Source organism: Tarenaya hassleriana, unplaced genomic scaffold (genome assembly GCF_000463585.1).
Source record: "Tarenaya hassleriana unplaced genomic scaffold, ASM46358v1 Cleome7, whole genome shotgun sequence".
Lineage (NCBI taxonomy): Eukaryota > Viridiplantae > Streptophyta > Magnoliopsida > Brassicales > Cleomaceae > Tarenaya > Tarenaya hassleriana.
In genome coordinates, this window is record NW_010969548.1 from 2,077,198 (window position 1) to 2,096,693 (window position 19,496).

General features: G+C 36.9%; 3 protein-coding genes across 3 annotated transcripts in view; all 3 read left to right on the forward strand.

The window, feature by feature from the left end:
• The first annotated feature begins 93 nt into the window (after nucleotides 1-93).
• Nucleotides 94-9,178, forward strand: LOC104800817 (anaphase-promoting complex subunit 5). Its single transcript, XM_010523756.2, has 20 exons — nucleotides 94-485; nucleotides 865-1,024; nucleotides 1,112-1,233; nucleotides 1,887-2,133; nucleotides 2,502-2,679; nucleotides 2,772-2,850; nucleotides 2,924-3,009; nucleotides 3,173-3,302; nucleotides 3,873-3,905; nucleotides 4,232-4,480; nucleotides 4,882-4,959; nucleotides 5,051-5,313; nucleotides 6,107-6,166; nucleotides 6,304-6,371; nucleotides 6,674-6,779; nucleotides 6,891-7,032; nucleotides 7,568-7,666; nucleotides 7,973-8,237; nucleotides 8,720-8,787; nucleotides 9,008-9,178. Exons 1-20 carry the CDS (start codon nucleotides 315-317, stop codon nucleotides 9,149-9,151), a joined length of 2,748 nt encoding a protein of 915 aa, XP_010522058.1. The 5' UTR covers nucleotides 94-314; the 3' UTR covers nucleotides 9,152-9,178.
• Nucleotides 9,179-9,953: 775 nt separating this feature from the next.
• On the forward strand, nucleotides 9,954-13,026 carry LOC104800819 (protein trichome birefringence-like 43). The gene is made up of 5 exons (XM_010523759.2): nucleotides 9,954-10,223; nucleotides 11,831-12,002; nucleotides 12,096-12,271; nucleotides 12,380-12,538; nucleotides 12,658-13,026. Exons 1-5 carry the CDS (start codon nucleotides 9,985-9,987, stop codon nucleotides 12,956-12,958), a joined length of 1,047 nt encoding a protein of 348 aa, XP_010522061.1. The 5' UTR covers nucleotides 9,954-9,984; the 3' UTR covers nucleotides 12,959-13,026.
• Nucleotides 13,027-15,508: 2,482 nt separating this feature from the next.
• LOC104800820 (probable LRR receptor-like serine/threonine-protein kinase At1g07650) overlaps nucleotides 15,509-19,496 on the forward strand; it is a 7,108-nt gene continuing 3,120 nt past the window's right edge. Inside the window, exons 1-16 of the mRNA XM_010523761.1 lie at nucleotides 15,509-15,681; nucleotides 16,077-16,260; nucleotides 16,947-17,018; nucleotides 17,136-17,204; nucleotides 17,314-17,385; nucleotides 17,647-17,718; nucleotides 17,925-17,996; nucleotides 18,124-18,195; nucleotides 18,284-18,355; nucleotides 18,462-18,533; nucleotides 18,619-18,690; nucleotides 18,811-18,882; nucleotides 18,957-19,022; nucleotides 19,110-19,178; nucleotides 19,266-19,301; nucleotides 19,424-19,482. Of these exons, the coding sequence (XP_010522063.1) occupies nucleotides 15,591-15,681; nucleotides 16,077-16,260; nucleotides 16,947-17,018; nucleotides 17,136-17,204; nucleotides 17,314-17,385; nucleotides 17,647-17,718; nucleotides 17,925-17,996; nucleotides 18,124-18,195; nucleotides 18,284-18,355; nucleotides 18,462-18,533; nucleotides 18,619-18,690; nucleotides 18,811-18,882; nucleotides 18,957-19,022; nucleotides 19,110-19,178; nucleotides 19,266-19,301; nucleotides 19,424-19,482 (1,222 nt within the window). The 5' untranslated portion in view covers nucleotides 15,509-15,590. The remainder of the gene's footprint in view (nucleotides 15,682-16,076; nucleotides 16,261-16,946; nucleotides 17,019-17,135; nucleotides 17,205-17,313; nucleotides 17,386-17,646; nucleotides 17,719-17,924; nucleotides 17,997-18,123; nucleotides 18,196-18,283; nucleotides 18,356-18,461; nucleotides 18,534-18,618; nucleotides 18,691-18,810; nucleotides 18,883-18,956; nucleotides 19,023-19,109; nucleotides 19,179-19,265; nucleotides 19,302-19,423; nucleotides 19,483-19,496) is intronic.

A 19,496-nucleotide genomic window follows, 5' to 3' on the forward strand; every position in this document is an offset into this window, starting at 1 on the left:
AATCTCTCATTTGTCTTTTACATTTTTATATACACGCGCATGTATATATATATATATCGGAAATTATTAATAATAAGTAATATTTTCTTTACAAAATCCATTCAAACCCTTCGCTGCTCACTTTTCCCGGTTCCGTTCTCGTCATCGCCATTTCCAAGTGCCCTAACCCAACAATTCTGCTTCTCGGACAAAAAATTCCGAGAGAGAGAGGGAGAGCGATGTTGGGTTGGCGGGCGTTCGCCGGAGTGTCGGAGTGACGGTGAGGGAGCGATACCACCTTACAAGAGAGATTGCTGCTGCGGGCGGCGGCGAAGATGGCCGGGATGACGAGAACAGCAGGAGCATTTTCGTTGACACCTCACAAGGTCTCCGTCTGCATTCTTCTGCAGATCTACGCGCCTTCTGCTCAGATGTCTCTTCCTTTCCCTTTCTCTTCCGTTTCTCAGCACAATCGACTCGGCCTCTACTTGCTCGCTCTCACTAAGGTTGTTTTCCATCGTCTGTTCGATTCTCGATTCGGTCAAGTTAACTTCGATTGTTTTCATTAATTTGCGTCGGTTTATATTTGAAAGTTTCTCTTTTGTTCCGAGTTTGCTTTGTAAATAGTCGTTGCTACATCATCGGAAATTAAAAAGCAAAACTTTGTTGTATCTTCCCCTTCTTTTTGGGGTTTGTATCAATAATTGCTTAAAGGGTATTTTTTTTTTTGTAGTTCAGATAACGCGTGTGGAAGTTATGTATCATTCGCGTGGTTCTTGTAGGTTTAGCTTTTGATGTAGTGAGGAGTGTGGATATGTTGGTTTTGTGATGAATCACCTTTTGCGATTGATAATATCTCTGACGAAATTAACATTTCTGTTCCAGTCTTGTGATGATATATTTGAGCCGAAGCTCGAAGAGCTCATTAAACAGTTGAGGGAAGTCGGTGATGTGATGGATGCTTGGCTAACTGACCATTTAACTAATAGGTTGTCCTCTTTGTCGTCAGCAGATGATTTGTTGAATTTCTTCAATGACATGCGAGGTTTGCTAATTTGCTTCTTTAGTATTCAGTTTGTTTGCTCTCCTCATGCTTTATATTATTCATTAATCATCTTTTCTGTATCCACAGGAATACTTGGGAATCTTGATACTGGAGTTGTACAAGATGATCAGATTATCTTGGATCCTACTAGCAACTTGGGAATGTTTGTTCGTCGTTGCATTCTTGCATTTAACCTACTATCATTTGAGGTGTTGTCCTTTCTGCGTCCCATCTTATTCTACTCTTTTCAAACTGAATGTTATTTGCCCTCTAACTTAATGTTCTGAAGCAATCACTGGGAATTCAATATTCTATTTGTTTGAAGGTCTAAATTAAACCATTCATAGCAAAAAGACCAACGCCACAATGTGGATTGTTTCCCTTTTGTTTTGTTGATGCCTTTAAGTAAGGCCAATATGATGTCTATGTCTAAATATCTCCAAGAGGTTCGTTCTTTTTTGTATCCACTTAGCTGGAGAATTATGGAAAAAGGTGTGGTGGGCGATCAGTTCTTGTCTATGTTTGACGTATGGTGCAGACATGGTCGACATACTTTGAATCTGATATTTTTTGGCATCATTCTAGCAGACCTCATTGAAGGTTAATTTCTAGTTGCTACATTCAGAATGAGTTTGGTGAACCTGCTTGTGTATTCCTCTCCCCTTCTCCAAGTTATAGATACCAAATTTGTTGTTTGGAACATAATCAATTATGTGTCGTACAGTGGTGGGGTTTTGACTATTTCCATTTACCGTCTTTGTGCTATGAATTTTTTTCTCTGCACTCAAGGAATAAAGAGTGAATGCTTGCATAGTTTCTGTGTTACTGACAAGCCATTTCATTGACATGTAAAAATGGGCAGGCCATTTGTCATCTTTTGACAAACATTGGACTCTACTGCAAAGAACCGGATCCAAGTTCTGCTCCATACAAGCTGGCTCAATTTGATGATTCTGATCATAATCTGGATTTCTTGACTTACGAGAAGATGAACATGGAGAATTTTGTAGCTAATAAAGTGACAGAAGAAATGGAGATACAAAAAGATGCTGGTGGAAGAGTCCCTTTTCACCTTCATACCCCGGAAGCCCTCTTTAGAGTGATAAAAGGTATTCCTTATTTTATTCATGCCCTTTTGCTGGAAGGAAATGTGCGGTCACTCATGTGAGCTCATTCAGGTGTTACAAATGGAAGTTTGCCTAATCAAATTGAGTTTTATGTATGCAGTATGGCCGTAACTTGGGTGTTGATTTCCTTGTACATGTTTGATAACAATTTGGCTGACAGATGGCATCTTTGTTAGAATCCAAGTTCTATCCATCATTTTGTAATTATTTTTATTTGAAGAGTTATGACTGCTGGTATAAAACCTTACTAAGCTTTCATACCCGCCTTTGTGTGTTTTTCTTTCTTTATTTTGGATTTTCCGTTTTGTGTTTGCTTCTTTTGTAAAGCTATAAATGCTTTATTCATGTAGATCTTCAAGTTAGTAGGGAGGAGAAATCAAGACCCAGTAGGAAAAATACAGAGGCTGCTTCATTTGCTAGTACTTCAGCAAGTAATCTTGGGGATGATGAGTTTGGTGAGACAGTATTCCTTCGGACAAACTGGCAGATACAAGGCTACTTAATGGAACAAGCGGATGCAATTGAAGCGTAAACACACTTCTATGCCCTATAGTATCAGTTACGCTATTAAAATTTATCAGTGCTTTATTGATCCTCATGTCTTTTTTATTTGGAGGCAGCCATGGAAGTTCGTTTTCTTTGAGTTCTATCGATGTTTTCCTAAAGCAGCTTCAGAATTTGGCCCCTGAATTACATCGTGTAAGATCATATGGCTCTTTACGTCTGCCTTGAACTTTTTAAGCGTTCCTACTGATGACATACAACAATGCAGGTTCACTTTTTGCGTTACTTGAATAAACTTTACAATGACGACTGTTTTGCTGCTCTGGAAAATCTCCTCCGCTACTTTGATTACAGGTAATCTCTAATCTTCCTTTTTTCCCCCAAAAAGTATGCTATATCTGCTGAAGGTTATTAACAGTTTGTCCCTTAGTACCCAATAGTGCCTCACATGATAGATTAAGAGTATGTGTAACATTGTTTGGAAACTTGAGCTGAGCCATGATCCATGACCTAAAAGTGCAGGGAACGAGGGCTTTGATCTTGTTCCTCCTTCAGCTGGTTGTAGCATGTATGGAAGGTATGAGATTGGTTTGCTATGTTTGGGAATGATGCATTTCCACTTTGGGCACCCTAAGTTGGCTTTGGAGGTGAGCATTAATTCTCCATTGTACTTCTATTGCCAAATCAGGTGTTGGTGATCATTAAATGAAGCCTGCCTGAATGGCATTTATTCTTGTAGGATGTTTTGATTTGCTATTGTTGAAGCTGGGATGTTATAGGTGTTTTTGCAGTCATTGTCAGATGTGCTACCCCGGCCTCTGCAGTACCTTGATTTTACCTGAAAATGTATTGGTTATTCTGGACAGAATAGTTGTTTTATTGCATTAAAAAAAAACTTTTGCAAGCTGCGTAATTTGCCTGTGCTTGCACTTATCGTTTAATCTATAAGGAGATTGGATTGTTTATTTCATGCTTCTGTTTTTCTCAAGTTTGTTCCTTTAATTTTTTGGCTTTTGGTGTATCCTTCTGAAGTCCTTTTGGGGTTAGTTTAGTTCAAGAAAGAAGCATTACAAACTTTTGTTTGATTTCCAGTGAATCAATTAACTTTTCTACTTGATCTTTTAAGTTTGAATTTATAAGAGATCTCAGAAGACATCAAGCTGAGGTCTTATCAATGTTTGGTTTACTCATGTAGTACGCTTGCTCTTTAATTCCAGGTTTTAACAGAAGCAGTTCGTGTATCACAGCAGGTATCTGCTCATTTTATCTGCTGTTCTCTCTGTTAACTCTATTTTGAAGAGAATGATGTATTTGGTGAAATTTCTGCTAGGACTGTGTATTTTGATTTATGTGTCACTAAGTTAAAATACCTACATTTTTTCAGTGCAAATGTCACAAGTCTAGGGATCTTGAACAGGCATAAAATTCATTGCATTCGGACTACACTAGAAGAATCTCATTTCTGCCATTTGGTTTTGACATGCAATCACATGAGCCTAACGTAGTGGCTCGCATTATATCAATGACTAGAATATTGCTTCCTTTCATGGTACTTAAAAGTTTCTTTGTGCTGCAGCTAAGTAATGATACATGTCTAGCATACACACTAGCAACTATGAGCAACTTGCTATCAGAGGCTGGTGTTGCAAGCACTTTTGGTGCTCTTGGATCATCGTACTCACCTGTCAGTAGCTCTGGTTCTTCACTATCAATACAACAACAGCTTTACATTTTTCTGAAAGATTCTTTGAAGAGAGCTGAAAGTCTAAAGTTAAAACGTTTGGTGGCCTCCAATCATCTTGCAATGGCTAAATTTGAGTTGATGGTAAGATCTAAACTTGACTGTCAATGATCATGTTTCTTATTTTGTGTTCATTTTATATTCTTAAAAGCTGTGGGAAACTTTAATTTTCCATTCATAACAATATCTCACTCGCATTCGTTTTGGTGTATGAAAAACAAGTAAACTTAAATGCTAGGAAGGGTAAATGCAGGCATATCATTGGCCCATTATCATCTATCTACATTTGATTCCTTTTATCATTGTTGTATATTAGGCGTTTAACGCTTGATGTACGAGTTTTGCCATTAAAATTCTCGATGTTGTTTATATTGATGATTATTATCGAGTTGTCAAGAATTAAACAGGACCATATATAACCAGGCATTGCTTCTAGTCTGTTGCCAGAAGATTGAATTAGCATGTTTACCTTTTTATTTGTGCAGCATGTGCAAAGGCCTCTCCTAGTTTTTGGTCCTAAAGCTTCTATGCGACACAAAACTTGTCCAGTTAGTGTCTGCAAGGTACTGTGTATCCCAAATAATCATTTTGCGTGTAATATTCACCTCTCGATTTTAGGGCTTTTCTGTATCTTGATGTATTGGATTATGGCAGGAGCTACGACTAGGTGCACACCTAATCAGCGAGTTTTCTTCTGAAAGCTCTACAATGGCAGTTGATGGTTCTCTGAGCTCAGTTTGGCTTAAGGATCTGCAAAAATCACGGGTTTCACCTGTGTTTTCTCAAGGCTGTGAATCGGGAACGAGTTCGAGTTTTTTCCAGTACTGTGGTCATTTGGTTTCAATACCTGGATCTGTATCACAATTGATAGGTTCTTCATATTTACTCCGGGCTACTACATGGGAAATATATGGCAGGTAAGACTAATATTAATTTCCTGTTTGAAGATGATTTTTACCTTCTTAGAAAAGGCTTGTGATCAGATATTATTTTCTGAATGATAAAATAATTATGCTGTTAACCTACTTTGGTGCGCACAAAAATCTCCTTGCAAGTTCTGTTTAGAAATTTATTTCCTCTTGATGTCCATGAATGTATTGATCAACTGACTATATAGAAAAGTTCTGCCTATTTATATTTCTTTTGTATCTTAGAAGAAAAACACGGTGAGCTGGTGGCATATTAGTCTTAACTGACTCATCTCTTGGAATATTCATTGTGAGTGTCTACATGAGAATGAAAACGTTTTTCTTTTCCTTAATGGAAGAATTAAACATCATGCACTGAAATTTGTATATTTATAGGCTAATCCTCCCTCAATGTTTGCGTGTATCGTGCTCTTTACCATTAAAATATCCACCTGGTGGCTAAAAATCATTATCATATAACATATCTGCATGTTTCTTGTTAATTTCTATTCATACTGTGTCTTTGATTCTGTTTCTTAATCCTGGGCAATTTGTTTTCTACTCGTCTTATGCCTTTTTTTTTATATCCTTATAAAAGTGATGCACTTCGCTCTAAACAAATTGAAAGGCCATGATCTAGTTTGCCCTTTCCCTGTTTTCTCCTGGAGACATATCATTAGGCATCACCTTTCCTTCTGATGATGAACTCGCTCACTAAGGAAACTTTGTTTTGAAATGAGAGAGAACGGAATTCTTATTTATTTTATTTCCTCTTTTCCTAATTTATTTACTTTCTAACTAGTGCTCCAATGGCTCGGATGAATACCCTGGTGTATGCAACCTTATTTGGTGATTCCTCAAGGTAATCCACTTAGAGAGCCCAGTTTCTTGTTTAACCTCTCTCGCTCCCTTTTCTTTTCAATTCTCATTTTTACAATGGCTTTCCAGTGCAATTTATATATGATTAGCATGATTTGATCTGTTTCTTCTATTTCATAGTTCTTCAGATGCGGAGTTAGCGTGCTTGAAGCTTATCCAGCATTTGGCACTTTATAAAGGATATAAAGGTTAGAGATCTGTGCATGAACCCGTTCTCTTCAGGCTTTACACTTAAAATTTTCTGAATTAACCAAAACATTACCAGAATAGTCCTTTAAATTCCAAAAGGGTTTGGTCAAGATATGCTGTTTCTGTACAATGATTAAGAAGACTGTCAGTTTTCTATAGCAGGAATTGCTAGCTTTTTGTGAATTATCCTGCTAGATTATATATGTTATTGCTTCTTTATTACATAGAGGAACATTTTATAGCTTTCTCACAGCCTATTTCATATTTTGATTTTTTTTTTCTAATGCTAATGTAATTATAGAAGCCTTTGCTGCTCTTAAGATTGCGGAGGAGAAGTTTTTAACTGTTTCAAAATCAAGAATGTTGTCGCTCAAGTTGCAGCTGCTACATGAACATGCGTTGCATCAGTAAGGCTTCAAATTGATATATAGTGCTCCTGCCTTTAGACACTCTCTCTGTTTGGATTTGCTTTAGTCTTGTCTGTACTAGTTCTAATGAATTTTATGAACCTGCATTAGTGGGAATGTAAAGCTAGCTCAACGCATGTGCGATGAGCTAGGTGGCTTGGCATCAACCGTCACAGGGGTAGATATGGAGCTGAAGGTGGAAGCAAGAGTTCGCAAAGCTCGGACATTGCTTGCGGCAAACCAGTACAGCCAGGTTTGGCAGCAAAAATCATTGTTGACATGATAATGTTTAGTGGTCAAAATAAAGTTCTTTTGCTCTATAGTTCAAAAATACAACTCCACTCTTCTAACAGCAATATTTATTGTGGCACATCGGAGTAACTCACTCTGGGTGGCCCTCTCTGCCTATCCAAATAACCCCTTTGAAGGTAGCTCCTTTTTGGGGTTGACCCTTCCATGATGTAGGCCTTTTAAAATTCATGTCGACTTTGATAACAAATGATATAGACCCTGGCACCCTGCCTTTACTAGGGCAAAACAATCCTCATAAGTTCAAGGGTGGAACTCGATCTAAAAGCTAGCTTGTATTGTAGGCAGGGTACCCCATCAACAAAAACCATACTTGATGTGAGATTATAATTGATTCTGTCCAGAATGCTAGCTTTTAAAAATATGCTGCTTTTTTCCTGGAATCCTTGAAACTTAAGCTTTGTTACCACCACTTCTATTCAGTAAAATGTCTTTGTTGCCTTCTTTTGATATCTGCTTTGGGTTTTTTTTCTCTACAGGCAGCAAGTGTGGCACACTCTCTCTTTTGCATGTGTTATAAATTTAATTTGCAAATTGAGAAGGCTTCTGTTCTTCTTCTGCTTGCTGAGATTCACAAGGTATTCACCCATAAAGGAACTTAGGGTGTTTTGAAGATTTTCTTCATTTTTGTCAGAAAGCACTACAAAGACAAGAAATTACAAAATAACTGCATATTAGATGGCTAATTATTTTAAGAAATGAATTGAGGTACTATGAATGGAATCTGATATTTCCTTGCATGACTTAGTATGCATGTATTTCCTACAAATGTGCCTTGTTTCTACTGGTTAGTCCTAGACCACATATCCTAGTCTCGTTCTATAGTGGTTTTAAAATACCGTTTTTCTAATTTCTGTCTGGTCTTCTCTTTTTTGGGTCATCAGAAGTCAGGAAATGCTGTTCTGGGTCTTCAATATGTGCTGGCAAGCATCTCATTTTGCCAGTCATTCAATCTGGACCTTCTCAAAGCATCAGCTACTCTAACGCTGGCTGAGCTGTGGCTTGGTCTTGGACAGAGCCATGCAAAACGGGCTTTAGACCTTTTGCATGGGGCCTTCCCTATGATTCTTGGACATGGAGGCCTGGAACTGCGTGCTCGGGCATATATATTTGAAGCAAAGTGCTATCTGTCTGATCCAAGCTTTTCAGGTAGCTTTTGTTGTTTAATACTTCATTTAATGCCCGAGCACACAATCATATGATTATCATTATAAATATTCTGTCCATCATCACAGTTAGTTAATGTCAATTGATCCCAATTTTTGTTTAGACATTTATGATATCACTAGTTACCCAAAACAGAGATGGGTGGATATCTGGGAAAAGCTGAAAACAACTAATCTTGCATGATCTGGATAGAGAGAGAACTTGAAGGGAGCTAACGTAGATGCTGTAATTAAGAGGCAACCTTATTCCTTTCTCTAGTTACAGTATGAACTGGACCATGCACCTACATGTTGACCAGAGTTTCGGTTACTTGCACGGGGAAACTCCTGTGTTGCAACCAAGTCTTTTGGTTGTTTGATGGATTTTGCAATGCTTATTTTTCACTTCTATGTCGAGGTAAAACCATTGTTTACGTGCTTGTCCTGTGCCATTGGTAATGGGCTGTTGTGAATGTTTTTTTCCAGTTCTCAAAGATGCTGAGACTGTTCTGGATTCATTGAGGCAAGCTACAGATGAGCTTCAAGCCCTGGAGGTAAGTTTTTGTAAGATGCCAATGTCCAAACACGATCCATATGGAGTGTACTATTGGTAACTGAACTAAGCTTAAAAACATCAAATCTGCTTAGAAGTAGTCGGTAACAGAACTGTATTACCGAGATTATAAAACTAGACACTGATTTTGCATCATCAAGGAACCTAAAACTTTTTTTTGGTTAGAAAACCATGATGTATATGTGTTCTTATTGGTGCAGTACCATGAACTGGCAGCAGAAGCTTACTATTTGATGGCTATGGTGTACGACCAGTTAGGACAAGCAGGGGATAGAGAAGAAGCCGCCGCTTTGTTCAAGCAACATGTTATGTCGCTGGAGAACCCTCAACCAAAAATTCCCTGAATCTCTCTCTCTCTCTCTCTCTCTCTCTCTCTCTCTCTCTCTGAGCACGGCCATTAATGGTCTTCATCTCTTTTTCTCAGCTGAAACACGCATAGATTTCAAGAAGCTTGGAATTCAGCATTGCAATATAAGGCATGGGGCGACATTCTTGTTGTTACAAGCAGAAGCTAAGGAAGGGCCTCTGGTCTCCCGAAGTCTCTCTCTCTCTCTCTCTCTCTCTCGGATCATACGCTTGATTCTCGTTTTAGGAAAAAGGCTTTTTTGGGCTTCGGCCCAATTATATGTTTATGGGCCACAGCCGATGGTCTTGTGGACTTTGCTTACACAACTCAAGAAGATGGAAATTTTGGTTTTGTACTAGGATTTTTTTTTTTCCGCTGTTTTTTTTTATGTTTATTAGCAAGTATTATTGTTTGTAAATGTTTCCTGTTTCAGAAGCACTTTCCATAAAAAAAGCCGATCAAGTTCCAAGATCCAAGGGTTATCTTTCCCCATCCATATTTCATATTTCACATATGGAGAGAGAGAGACTATACAGACATTAATATCCAACGGGTAAGGAAACTGATAAATGCCAATGACCCTTAATAGAAAACTAAATTCGTATTACTCTGAGTTGACCAAGCATTATTTAGGGGATTGAGCAAAATCGGTTTTAACAAAAAAAATATATATATATCGCATAATAAATGTCCTTATTAATACTCATTATCATATAAACCCTTCCCACCCAAAAAACACACAAAATAAAAACATCATCAATCACACACCTCGTCTTCCTCAACAACCTCTCTATCCATCTTTTTTTTTTTTTTTTTTTTTTGGTGTTTCAAATGATTCGGCATGTTGCTGCCGTTTTTGCCGTTCTAACGTTTGTGAATGTAATGGCGAATGGAGAAAAGGGATGTGATTTGTACAAAGGGGATTGGGTTCTCGATGAATCTTATCCTTTGTACGATTCAGACAGATGCGGCTTCATTGAGAGACAGTTTAATTGCAAGGGCAGTGGTCGACCAGACACAGATTATCTCAGGTATAGATGGCAACCCTCCAATGGCTGTGTCCTTCCAAGGTCAGTTCCTATTTTTTTTCTAATATTTGTTTTCATATGTTCATGAAGATTCATCTTTATTTGGAATTTGCACTGATCTTAACCATTTTCCAATAACAAAAAAAAATGATGTTTTTGGCATATCATGCTTAAAAAAAAAACCAAGTGGGTGATGGATTCGATGTCTATATATATATATATATGTAGAGATCATGTTTGCTATGATACGAATGATGAACCTCACATATTGTTGTTAGATTTTGATCTCCAATGCTCTTTACTTGCGACACAAGCAAGCCACCAATGTTAATGATCTCATACGGATGAAAGCTATATGAGGTTTAGAGCTTTATGCTTGCGATTAGGGTTTTGAGATTTCAGATGTGAGATCAATCCGATTTCATGAACAATATTCTACATGGGCTCTTTCTTTTATTTTCTTTTTTTTTTTACAAAATAAAAAAAAAATTCCTACTTTTGGGGTATATAAAAACATGTCACAATATATATATAGTACCATAAGACATGTTAAAAGCAAATTATTTATGCTAAGTTATCTATTTTTGTGCTTGCGTGTTTTGTCATTAATTAGTCCATTCAGAAACATTTGTAAAGTACTTCTACTAATTTTAATTAACCTTTATATGGTTTAATTTAAATAATTAAAGTATAATCTTAATGACATTGATACTAAAACCGAGATTTACTAACTAGGCTAGATTTAGACAAATTAAGCCATAATAAGCTAGTTATCGTCTATTGAAATATATACTCTCTCAGTTTCAAAATAATTGTTATTTTAACTTATTTCACATTTTTTAAGAAAAGATAAAAAAAAAAAGTCACATATACCCTTATTTAATGATAAAAACAATGTTATCATTAATAATTTATTGGAATTTAATAGGGATAAAATTGGAAACTATTATAAAAAAAATGTCTTGAAAATGTAGAATAACAAATATTTTGAAACATGGAAAATAACCTAAAACTATAAAAAAATTTGAAACGGAGGTAGTATGACTTTTTTGGCTTTGATGTTGATTTTTTTTCCTTTACGATAATTAGCTAATTAATGTAGGAATATGGATACAAATACATAATTTTGTTGGGATGTTGTAATCCTTGGCCTTGTAGTTGGTCACACTGGATTTTCTTAGGTTCTTTATTTATGCTATGAAGGCCACCTTCTGATTATGCAAATTTTTATGTTTCCGTACATTGCACATTTTATATCTGATATATATATATATATGACATCTTTTTATATCCATATACAAACAAACAAGTTCTTGCTTTAGATGCAATATTCCATCATTTACTTAAAAATTAAATCTTTTTGCGGGAAATCCAAAATTATTAGAGGATTGATTTGAAAATCTTGTTGGAATTAATCGTTTCTCTTGATCTTACCACTCAAAAATGTTGATTTAGGGTTCGAACCCTAAAGCGGAGACGTGAACGTAGAGTATGTTGTTTCCATGACAGTTTCCAAGAAGTGATCAGGACATTGGTCATGTCATATAGATCATTACCTTGTCCATGATTACATCATACACACACATATAAAAATATACATATATAATCAAGAAAGAGTAAGATAAAACCGTGTGATGGTGATGATACAGATTCGACGGTCGTGATTTCTTGAGAAGAATGAAAGGGAAGAGCTTGATGTTCGTAGGTGACTCACTGAGCCTAAACCAATGGCAATCCCTCACTTGCATGCTTCATACCTCCGTACCTAACGCCACTTTTACCTCCAAACGCTTCCTCGGTCTCTCCACATTCACCTTTCCCGTACGTGAGTCTGATCATAATCAATTTTCCCCCGGTTATCGTTCCGGTTTAACTGATCATATACCGGCTTTCGGCCCGGTTTTGTGATGGCAGGCCTACAAAGCGAGAGTGAAATTCTCTAGGAACGCATTCTTGGTGGATATAGTGGGTAAGCCGCCGAAGCGAGTGCTGAAACTGGATTCGATCTCGAGTGGGTCGCTGTGGAAAACCGCCGACGTTTTGGTTTTCAACAGCTGGCACTGGTGGCTTCACACCGGAAGAAAACAACCGTAAGTCTCGAGCCAGGATACGTATTTACACGGAATATGCGTTAACTTTGCACCATGAATGGGTTAAGTGTATGGATATTTGTATAATATATGTGTGCATGCATGCAGATGGGATATGATGGAGGAGGGGAACGTAACGGTGACAGACATGGACCGGCTCGTGGCGTATGAGAAAGCGTTGAGGACATGGGCCAAGTGGGTGGACGAGAACGTTGACCCTTCTCGCACTCAAGTCTTCTTCCAAGGTGTTTCCCCTGACCATGCAAAGTGAGTTCCTCCTTCTGATTTCAGATTTCGATTTAGAGGAATTTCCATTGTTTAGTACCGATAGAAGAGAATTCATGATCTGGGTCTTGTCGTAATGTTCATAACGATGCAATATTCAGCTCAAACGACTGGTCGGAACCGGGGTATAAAGGGTGCAGAGGAGAGACGACGCCATTGATGGGGAGCTCGAGCTATCCAGCAGGGTCCCACCCGGCGGAAATGGTGGCGGAGAAAGTGATAGGGGAGATGAAGAATAAGGTGAAGTTGCTCGACGTGACGTTTCTGTCGCAGCTAAGGAAAGATGGTCACCCCTCCGTCTTTGGACTCGGAGGCCACCGAGTTGCAGACTGCAGCCACTGGTGCTTGGCCGGGGTTCCCGACACGTGGAACCAGCTCTTGTACGCCGAGCTGTCCCATTGATTTTGAAAAACTTTTGGGGATGATCGATTGAAAAAAAAAGAATTTGTTTTAGATTTGTAACGAAGAAGAAAAAAAGTTATTTGATTAAAATGTTAAAGAGTATAATGCAAATGGTTATGAACCAGATAACCATATGATAAAACAATATCATATATACGATGAATCATATTATATAACGTAGGGTCTGAGCCAATACCAAGAAATTCAAATATCATTCGAGAATTTCCAAATGCTGAAAACACGAGGAGATTTGGGCTGGAGACTTGAGGCACCAAATCGCTTCGACAAGGAAACTGCAGAACATTAGCTGCAGTTTCAGAACTAGTTGAACGCTCGGTTTCTTGGGTAACAAGTAATATTATCATTTTATTATATGATGGAAAATATTTCTGGGAAACAACGGTTCTGGATTGTATCAAATTTTAACTGTCCGGAAAATGGTTTTCAGGCACAAAAACTGTATCAGAAACTGTATTTATTTCGTGCAACTATATGCATGTGACCCCTGTTTTTTAGAATTTCAACATTAATACATAAATATATATATATATATATAATATATATATATAGTCAAAACCATTTAATTGTCGGGCGTTGACCTGAAAATTTCGTCGGTGATCGGCGAATAGGAATGGTTGAAATTCTTCAACCATTAAATATGCAAATGATTTTGACAAGTCAAATTGTCCCCACACGCTTAGGCTCCTCCAAGCAATCAAACACACCCTTCAAAGCCTTTAATTTCTTTAATCTTTTTTTATTTATTTATAAAGATTTGTATTAATTTCTTTAATCTTTCGACAAGTCTCTTTTTTTTTCAATTGCTTAATTTACTCCCTCTTCTCTCAATACTTGATGTTATATATTATATTTGTTTTTTCACTAATTAGATGTTATTTTAGATTTTTAAATAATTTTGTAAAATAATTCCTAATTTTACTCTTAATTAAATTTAACCAATTCGAATAAGCTCAATAAATATTAACTATATTTCGGCTATTAAATAAATATATTTATAATTTTTTAAAAATTAAAAAAATTAAAACGTCGATTATTAAGGAATAAATTGAATATCTTTTATCCTTAATTAGTCCCACTTTACGGTTTTCTTTTCTTGCAAATTATCTTAACTAATCTCTAATCAAACTCCTTAATCTTGACAACTCGCTCTTTTTCTCTAATTTGTATATCTTTAACCTTTCCATTGAAAATTCTTACACCCATTTATGCAGATTGTAAATATTTACCACATTGGTCAAGAATTTCAATCTAAATATATCATATCATATATAATATAAAATCGATCCCTTGGTAATTCTCACTAGTTATCGGTATATTCTCATTAGAAGTCGAATGTGTTCGTATATATTATGACATGAAAAGTTGCGTGGATTGTTTTGTATGTTGTCGATGGCCTTTAGAGATATCGGTTGGGACAAAATCAAGCTTTCGGGTCCACGAGCGAACAACCCCTATGTATGCCCACTTGTATAAATGACCAAAATTATCTTTTACAATGACGGTTTAGATGAAGATATCCATTGTAATAACATAAATACGGTTCGTATAATTATGTATTTATGGTAGTATATTTATGAACTTAGCATATTGAGTTTTGGTTGTGAAACTAATAAAAACATTTCGACTAATTAGAATGAGAACGCTGAGAAATCGATGAACATAAACAGAATCTTATTTTTGATTAAACTACTTAAATTTTCAAAGAATCTTTCTAATATTGGAAATGTATAGAATATAGTAGGACAGAATCTTCTCTATTTGGATGTGTCTTGAATGTAGTAATTCAATAAGATGATAACAAGTTCTAAGATTTTATATCAACAATAAAAAATGTTTATGTGTATATATATATATATAACCCAGTCTTCTTAAATTAAAATTTTATGTAAATGGTGATTTGGTAAATTTTAAATAATTTATGATACCGCCGACCAATGCTTATAAAATATTCGTCCATATATAATTATTGAAATTGAAGATTACTAACAAAATATAAAAAAAAAAATATATGGTTTTCTTGCCGATGGACAAGGTTCAAACATTTCCATGGCTATAATTAATTATTCAGGAGTAAACAAAAGAATATTAGGTGGATAATGATCCTCTATAATAAATACGTCCATAAATCAAAGCCATGCCGTTGGAGTTTGGATCTGTAGGGGGCGGTTGAATAATAAATCATACCATTACTTGTAACTTTGAATATTCAGTCCACGAGAAAACATATAGTAATATTTAAATATCAAATCTTTTAGAATAAAAATAATAAATATATAATAATTATTAGATAAAATTATATAGTTACAATCCATATTATAAGTACGCTAATAGTTCTTTAAAAAAAAGTTCCAACAATAGATATTGATATTTTTTTGGAAGTAAGTATATTAAAATTGTGGTAAAATGTTAAAATAATAATATTACAATTTTACAACAAGCAAAGTTCGGGTTCATTTAACCCTGAAGTGGTCCGGACACTACTGAGAGCTTCACATCACCACTTTCACTTCCTCTCTCTCTCTCTCTCTCTCTCTCTCTCTCTCTCTCTCTCTCTCTCTCTCTTATCAAGTTATCAGATTCCGGAGATAGGATATTTTCTTATGTAAGAAAGATGCTACCTCTGCATCTCGTGTACTTCATTACCTTGATTTTCCACTCGAGTCTGAGATTTGCAGGCGCCGGTAAACTTCACCAGCAAGAAGGTATTCAACTCATCCATTCCTCAAAGCTTGCGATCTTTCTGACATATCCTTTGATTCAGACACAGAGAAATCAACTCAAAGATGCTTTCTTTCTTTTTTTCCACTGTCTCCTCTATCTGCTAAGAAAATGGTTTCTTTCTATGGCTTCTGAGAAAAATCTGGGCCTGTTCATCTTTTTTGGTCGGGATATTTGCCTTCTGGGTATTTGATTCGAAGTTGAAATCTGCTCAAATCTGAGATCTTTTTCTTAATTGTTTTCTAATCCAGAAATAAGCTAGTAGCCCCAAAGTATAATCGGCACTGAAATAGCAAGTAGGAGACAGAATGAATCGCTAATTTTCTTGATTGCCCAACACTGAAATCACTCTTTGATGGTGATGGTGATGTATGTAAAGTGAGGGCATTGAAGGAGATAGGGGAGAAGCTGGGGAAGAAAGACTGGGACTTTGGGAGAGATCCATGCAGCGGAGCTGGGAACTGGAACGTGTTGGACGATCAGACAAAAGGGTTCGAGAGCAGCGTCACTTGCGACGATGATTGCCCTCTTCATCCCAATTCCTCTTGTCACCTCATCAGAATGTGAGTTCCCTCCCTTCCCTTCACTTTTGTCTTGACCGTACACATGGATTCAGGTAATTGGCACATGCATGTGTGATGCTTTCAAAATTATCATATGGTGATAATGTAACATATTGGACAAGTGGGTAGAGGCTTGGAGGGCATAAAAAAGCCAATAGGGAACTGTGAGGTTCATTTTTCACACATGGGTTTAGCATTTAATTATTGATTAGTGGTCTTATTTATAATGATTAAACGTTGGGTTTCGCGTGGGAACATAGCAAAGTAAAAAAAAAAAGCCTTTTTTTTTAAAATTGCTTCATGTCTCTTTGTGACGACAAGCCTCTTTTGCCAGCTGGACTCCCCCGCAGCTCCTCGTTGACCTGTTGACTTTTGGATTGTATTTGTCTTCTCCTCTGTCAGATCGAAACAACGCGTTTGACTTTATTTCGTAGTTTACCCCCAACTTTAGTCAGCCTTTCCGTTTTCAGCCTCAAACTTTTAAAATCTTCAAGGAGGTCCATTTTTTTTAAGAATCGATCGAATACCAGATGCATGAAGACGAAAAGATACCGACTTTTAGGGTTTCTGATTTGTGAAGAATCTGTAATTGCTTGGGAAAGACAATAGATCACATCAAACATGGAGCATTTTCTTGTATCCAAATGAGCATGCTTGAATCATGTCTCCGTCACCATTTTTTACAGAGCTTTGAAGTCGCAGAACTTGACAGGCATTGTCCCTCCCGAGATCTCCAAGCTCCGTCACCTTAAAGTATTGTAAGTATAAAAAAAAAAGACAAAAGCCATTAAATTTTTTTGGTTTTTGTCCGAATCCTCATGCTATCGAGTGTCATAGTATAATGTTTCTTTGCTGATACACGCAATTTTGTGAAGGGACCTTAGCCGTAACTATCTGAGAGGTTCCATACCAAAGGAATGGGCATCAATGCGTTTGGAAGATATGTAAGAGCTCTTGTTTTTGTTTCTTAAGTTATTGCCTACAAAACTGAGAATCAATCCATCCATTGATTAGTATACATTATATCATTGTTGGTTTGATGTTTATATGCAGCTCCTTCATGGGGAACCGGCTATCGGGTCCATTCCCGAAAGTCCTAACCAGCATTACGACGCTCAGAAACTTGTATGATTTTTTCATTTTTGATCCTGTTTGTGTTCATCATTCGGTCTCGAGATTTGATTTAACTTGACCAAAGATTTGCTGATTCTGCTGGTCGAGCTTGTCCTGCATTTGCTTCATATGCATGTATGGGAAACCATTCTGTCAAAGAACATTGTCTCGGCAGCATGACAGAGTTTTGTTTCTATATGGCATATCCACTTGCTTGGTCTGGATGATGGCTATGTTTGGAATGATGCATTATGATTGTGATGAACTGTGCAGGAGCTTAGAAGGGAATCTATTTTCCGGGTCAATCCCTCCTCAGATTGGAAAGTTGGTTCACTTGGAGAAACTGTAACTTTCTCTTCTTTCATTTTCTTTCTCGATCGTTGTTTCCTTTTGTAATGATTATCTGTAAACTCGGGTAACGGTAATAGACTAAAAACCATGAATGCTAAAACAACTTGCAGAAACAATATCATGAGACATCTTGAACATTTTACCTTCAAATTTATTCTCTTTGATTTCTCAGCCCGAGTTTTTTTCCCCTCTTGCTGCAGTCATCTCGCCTCAAACTCTTTCACTGGAAAATTGCCTGCAGAGCTTGGGAAGCTCAAGAATATGACTGATATGTAAGCTTAACATTCTCTTACATGAATTGATAAGATAAAATACAATGGCAGAATAAGGAAAGAGTTATTTCTAGTTGCTTCAATTCCTTTAATAGATTCTTGTTTCTCATTTGTTCTGTTGGGTAAGGAGGATAAGCGACAACAATTTCACTGGAAGGATACCTGATTTCATCAGTAACTGGACGCAGATTCAGAAACTGTAAGCTCGTGATATCTTCCTCTTTCTTGCCAAGATATTATTAGTGTGTTACTCTGAAACACAGTCAAAATGAAGAAATACCTTGCAGGCAGATGCTAGGTTGCGGCTTGGAGGGACCGATACCTTCAAGTATATCTGCTCTCACTACCTTGACTGATCTGTACGTCACTTCAACAACAGTTCTTTCCAAATTTATTACACGATGGTCAGACAAGCTCATCATCAAACGACTCAAACCTACTTGTTGTGTTGTGTCTGAACGTTAGGAGGATAAGCGACTTAAGAGGCAAAGCATCTTCCTTCCCTCCTCTGAAGAATTTGGAGTCTCTCAAGACAATGTGAGTTAACAAAACTAAACTTCTGCTTAGTAAATGCAGTGGAGGATTCTCCTAGTGAACATAGATCAATTAATTGCAAATGCAGGATACTGAGGAAATGCATGATAAACGGGCGGATTCCGGAATATATTGGGCATATGAAGAAGCTCAAAACACTGTAAGTCTGTCCAGAGGGTCATAATTCAAGAGCTTGTTATTTACTCAAAAGATGGTATACTAAGATGAACTATGCTTTTAAGAAACTGAATTCCGTATACTGATTCTGCATGCTGTGTAGTGACCTGAGTTTTAATCATTTTACTGGTGAAGTTCCTTCATCTTTTGACGGTCTGAAGAAAGCCGATTTCATGTAAGTATCAGTTCACAGCCTTTTATCTTCCCGTGAGAAATTGACAAAAATAAGTTCTAAATCTTCTCTATCAGTTATTTGACAGGAAACAATCTTACAGGGTCTGTTCCGAATTACTTCATCGAAAGAAACAAAAATGTGTACGGATATATTTCTCTGTCAACTTGCCAAGTTACTACTCGCTTAAGGTTTCAGAAATGTGATTATTTCTTGTTTTTCATGTGCAGAGATGTATCTTACAACAACTTCACCATTGACAGTTCAACTCCTATCGGGGATTGTACCCGAGTTAGTGTGTAAGTTCCTTCACAGTGCTCTTACATCCACCGACATCCCTCTGTCATTCCCTTTCAAAACTTCAATGTTTTTGCTTCTTTTTCCAGGAATTTGGCAGAGAGTTATTCCCCTGAAAATAAATCGTAAGAACCCTTCTCTTTTAACTTTGAACGGTTTCTCTTCTTAAACAGTTGTCTGTTCAGATATTGTCCCATGAACTGACTGATGATTGTCTTTGTGATTCTATCTGAATCTGCTGTTTCAGACGCAGACATGGCTCCTGCTATGTTCAGAACTTCCCTTGCACTCTTCCTAAAAGACAGCGTGAGAACAAACCG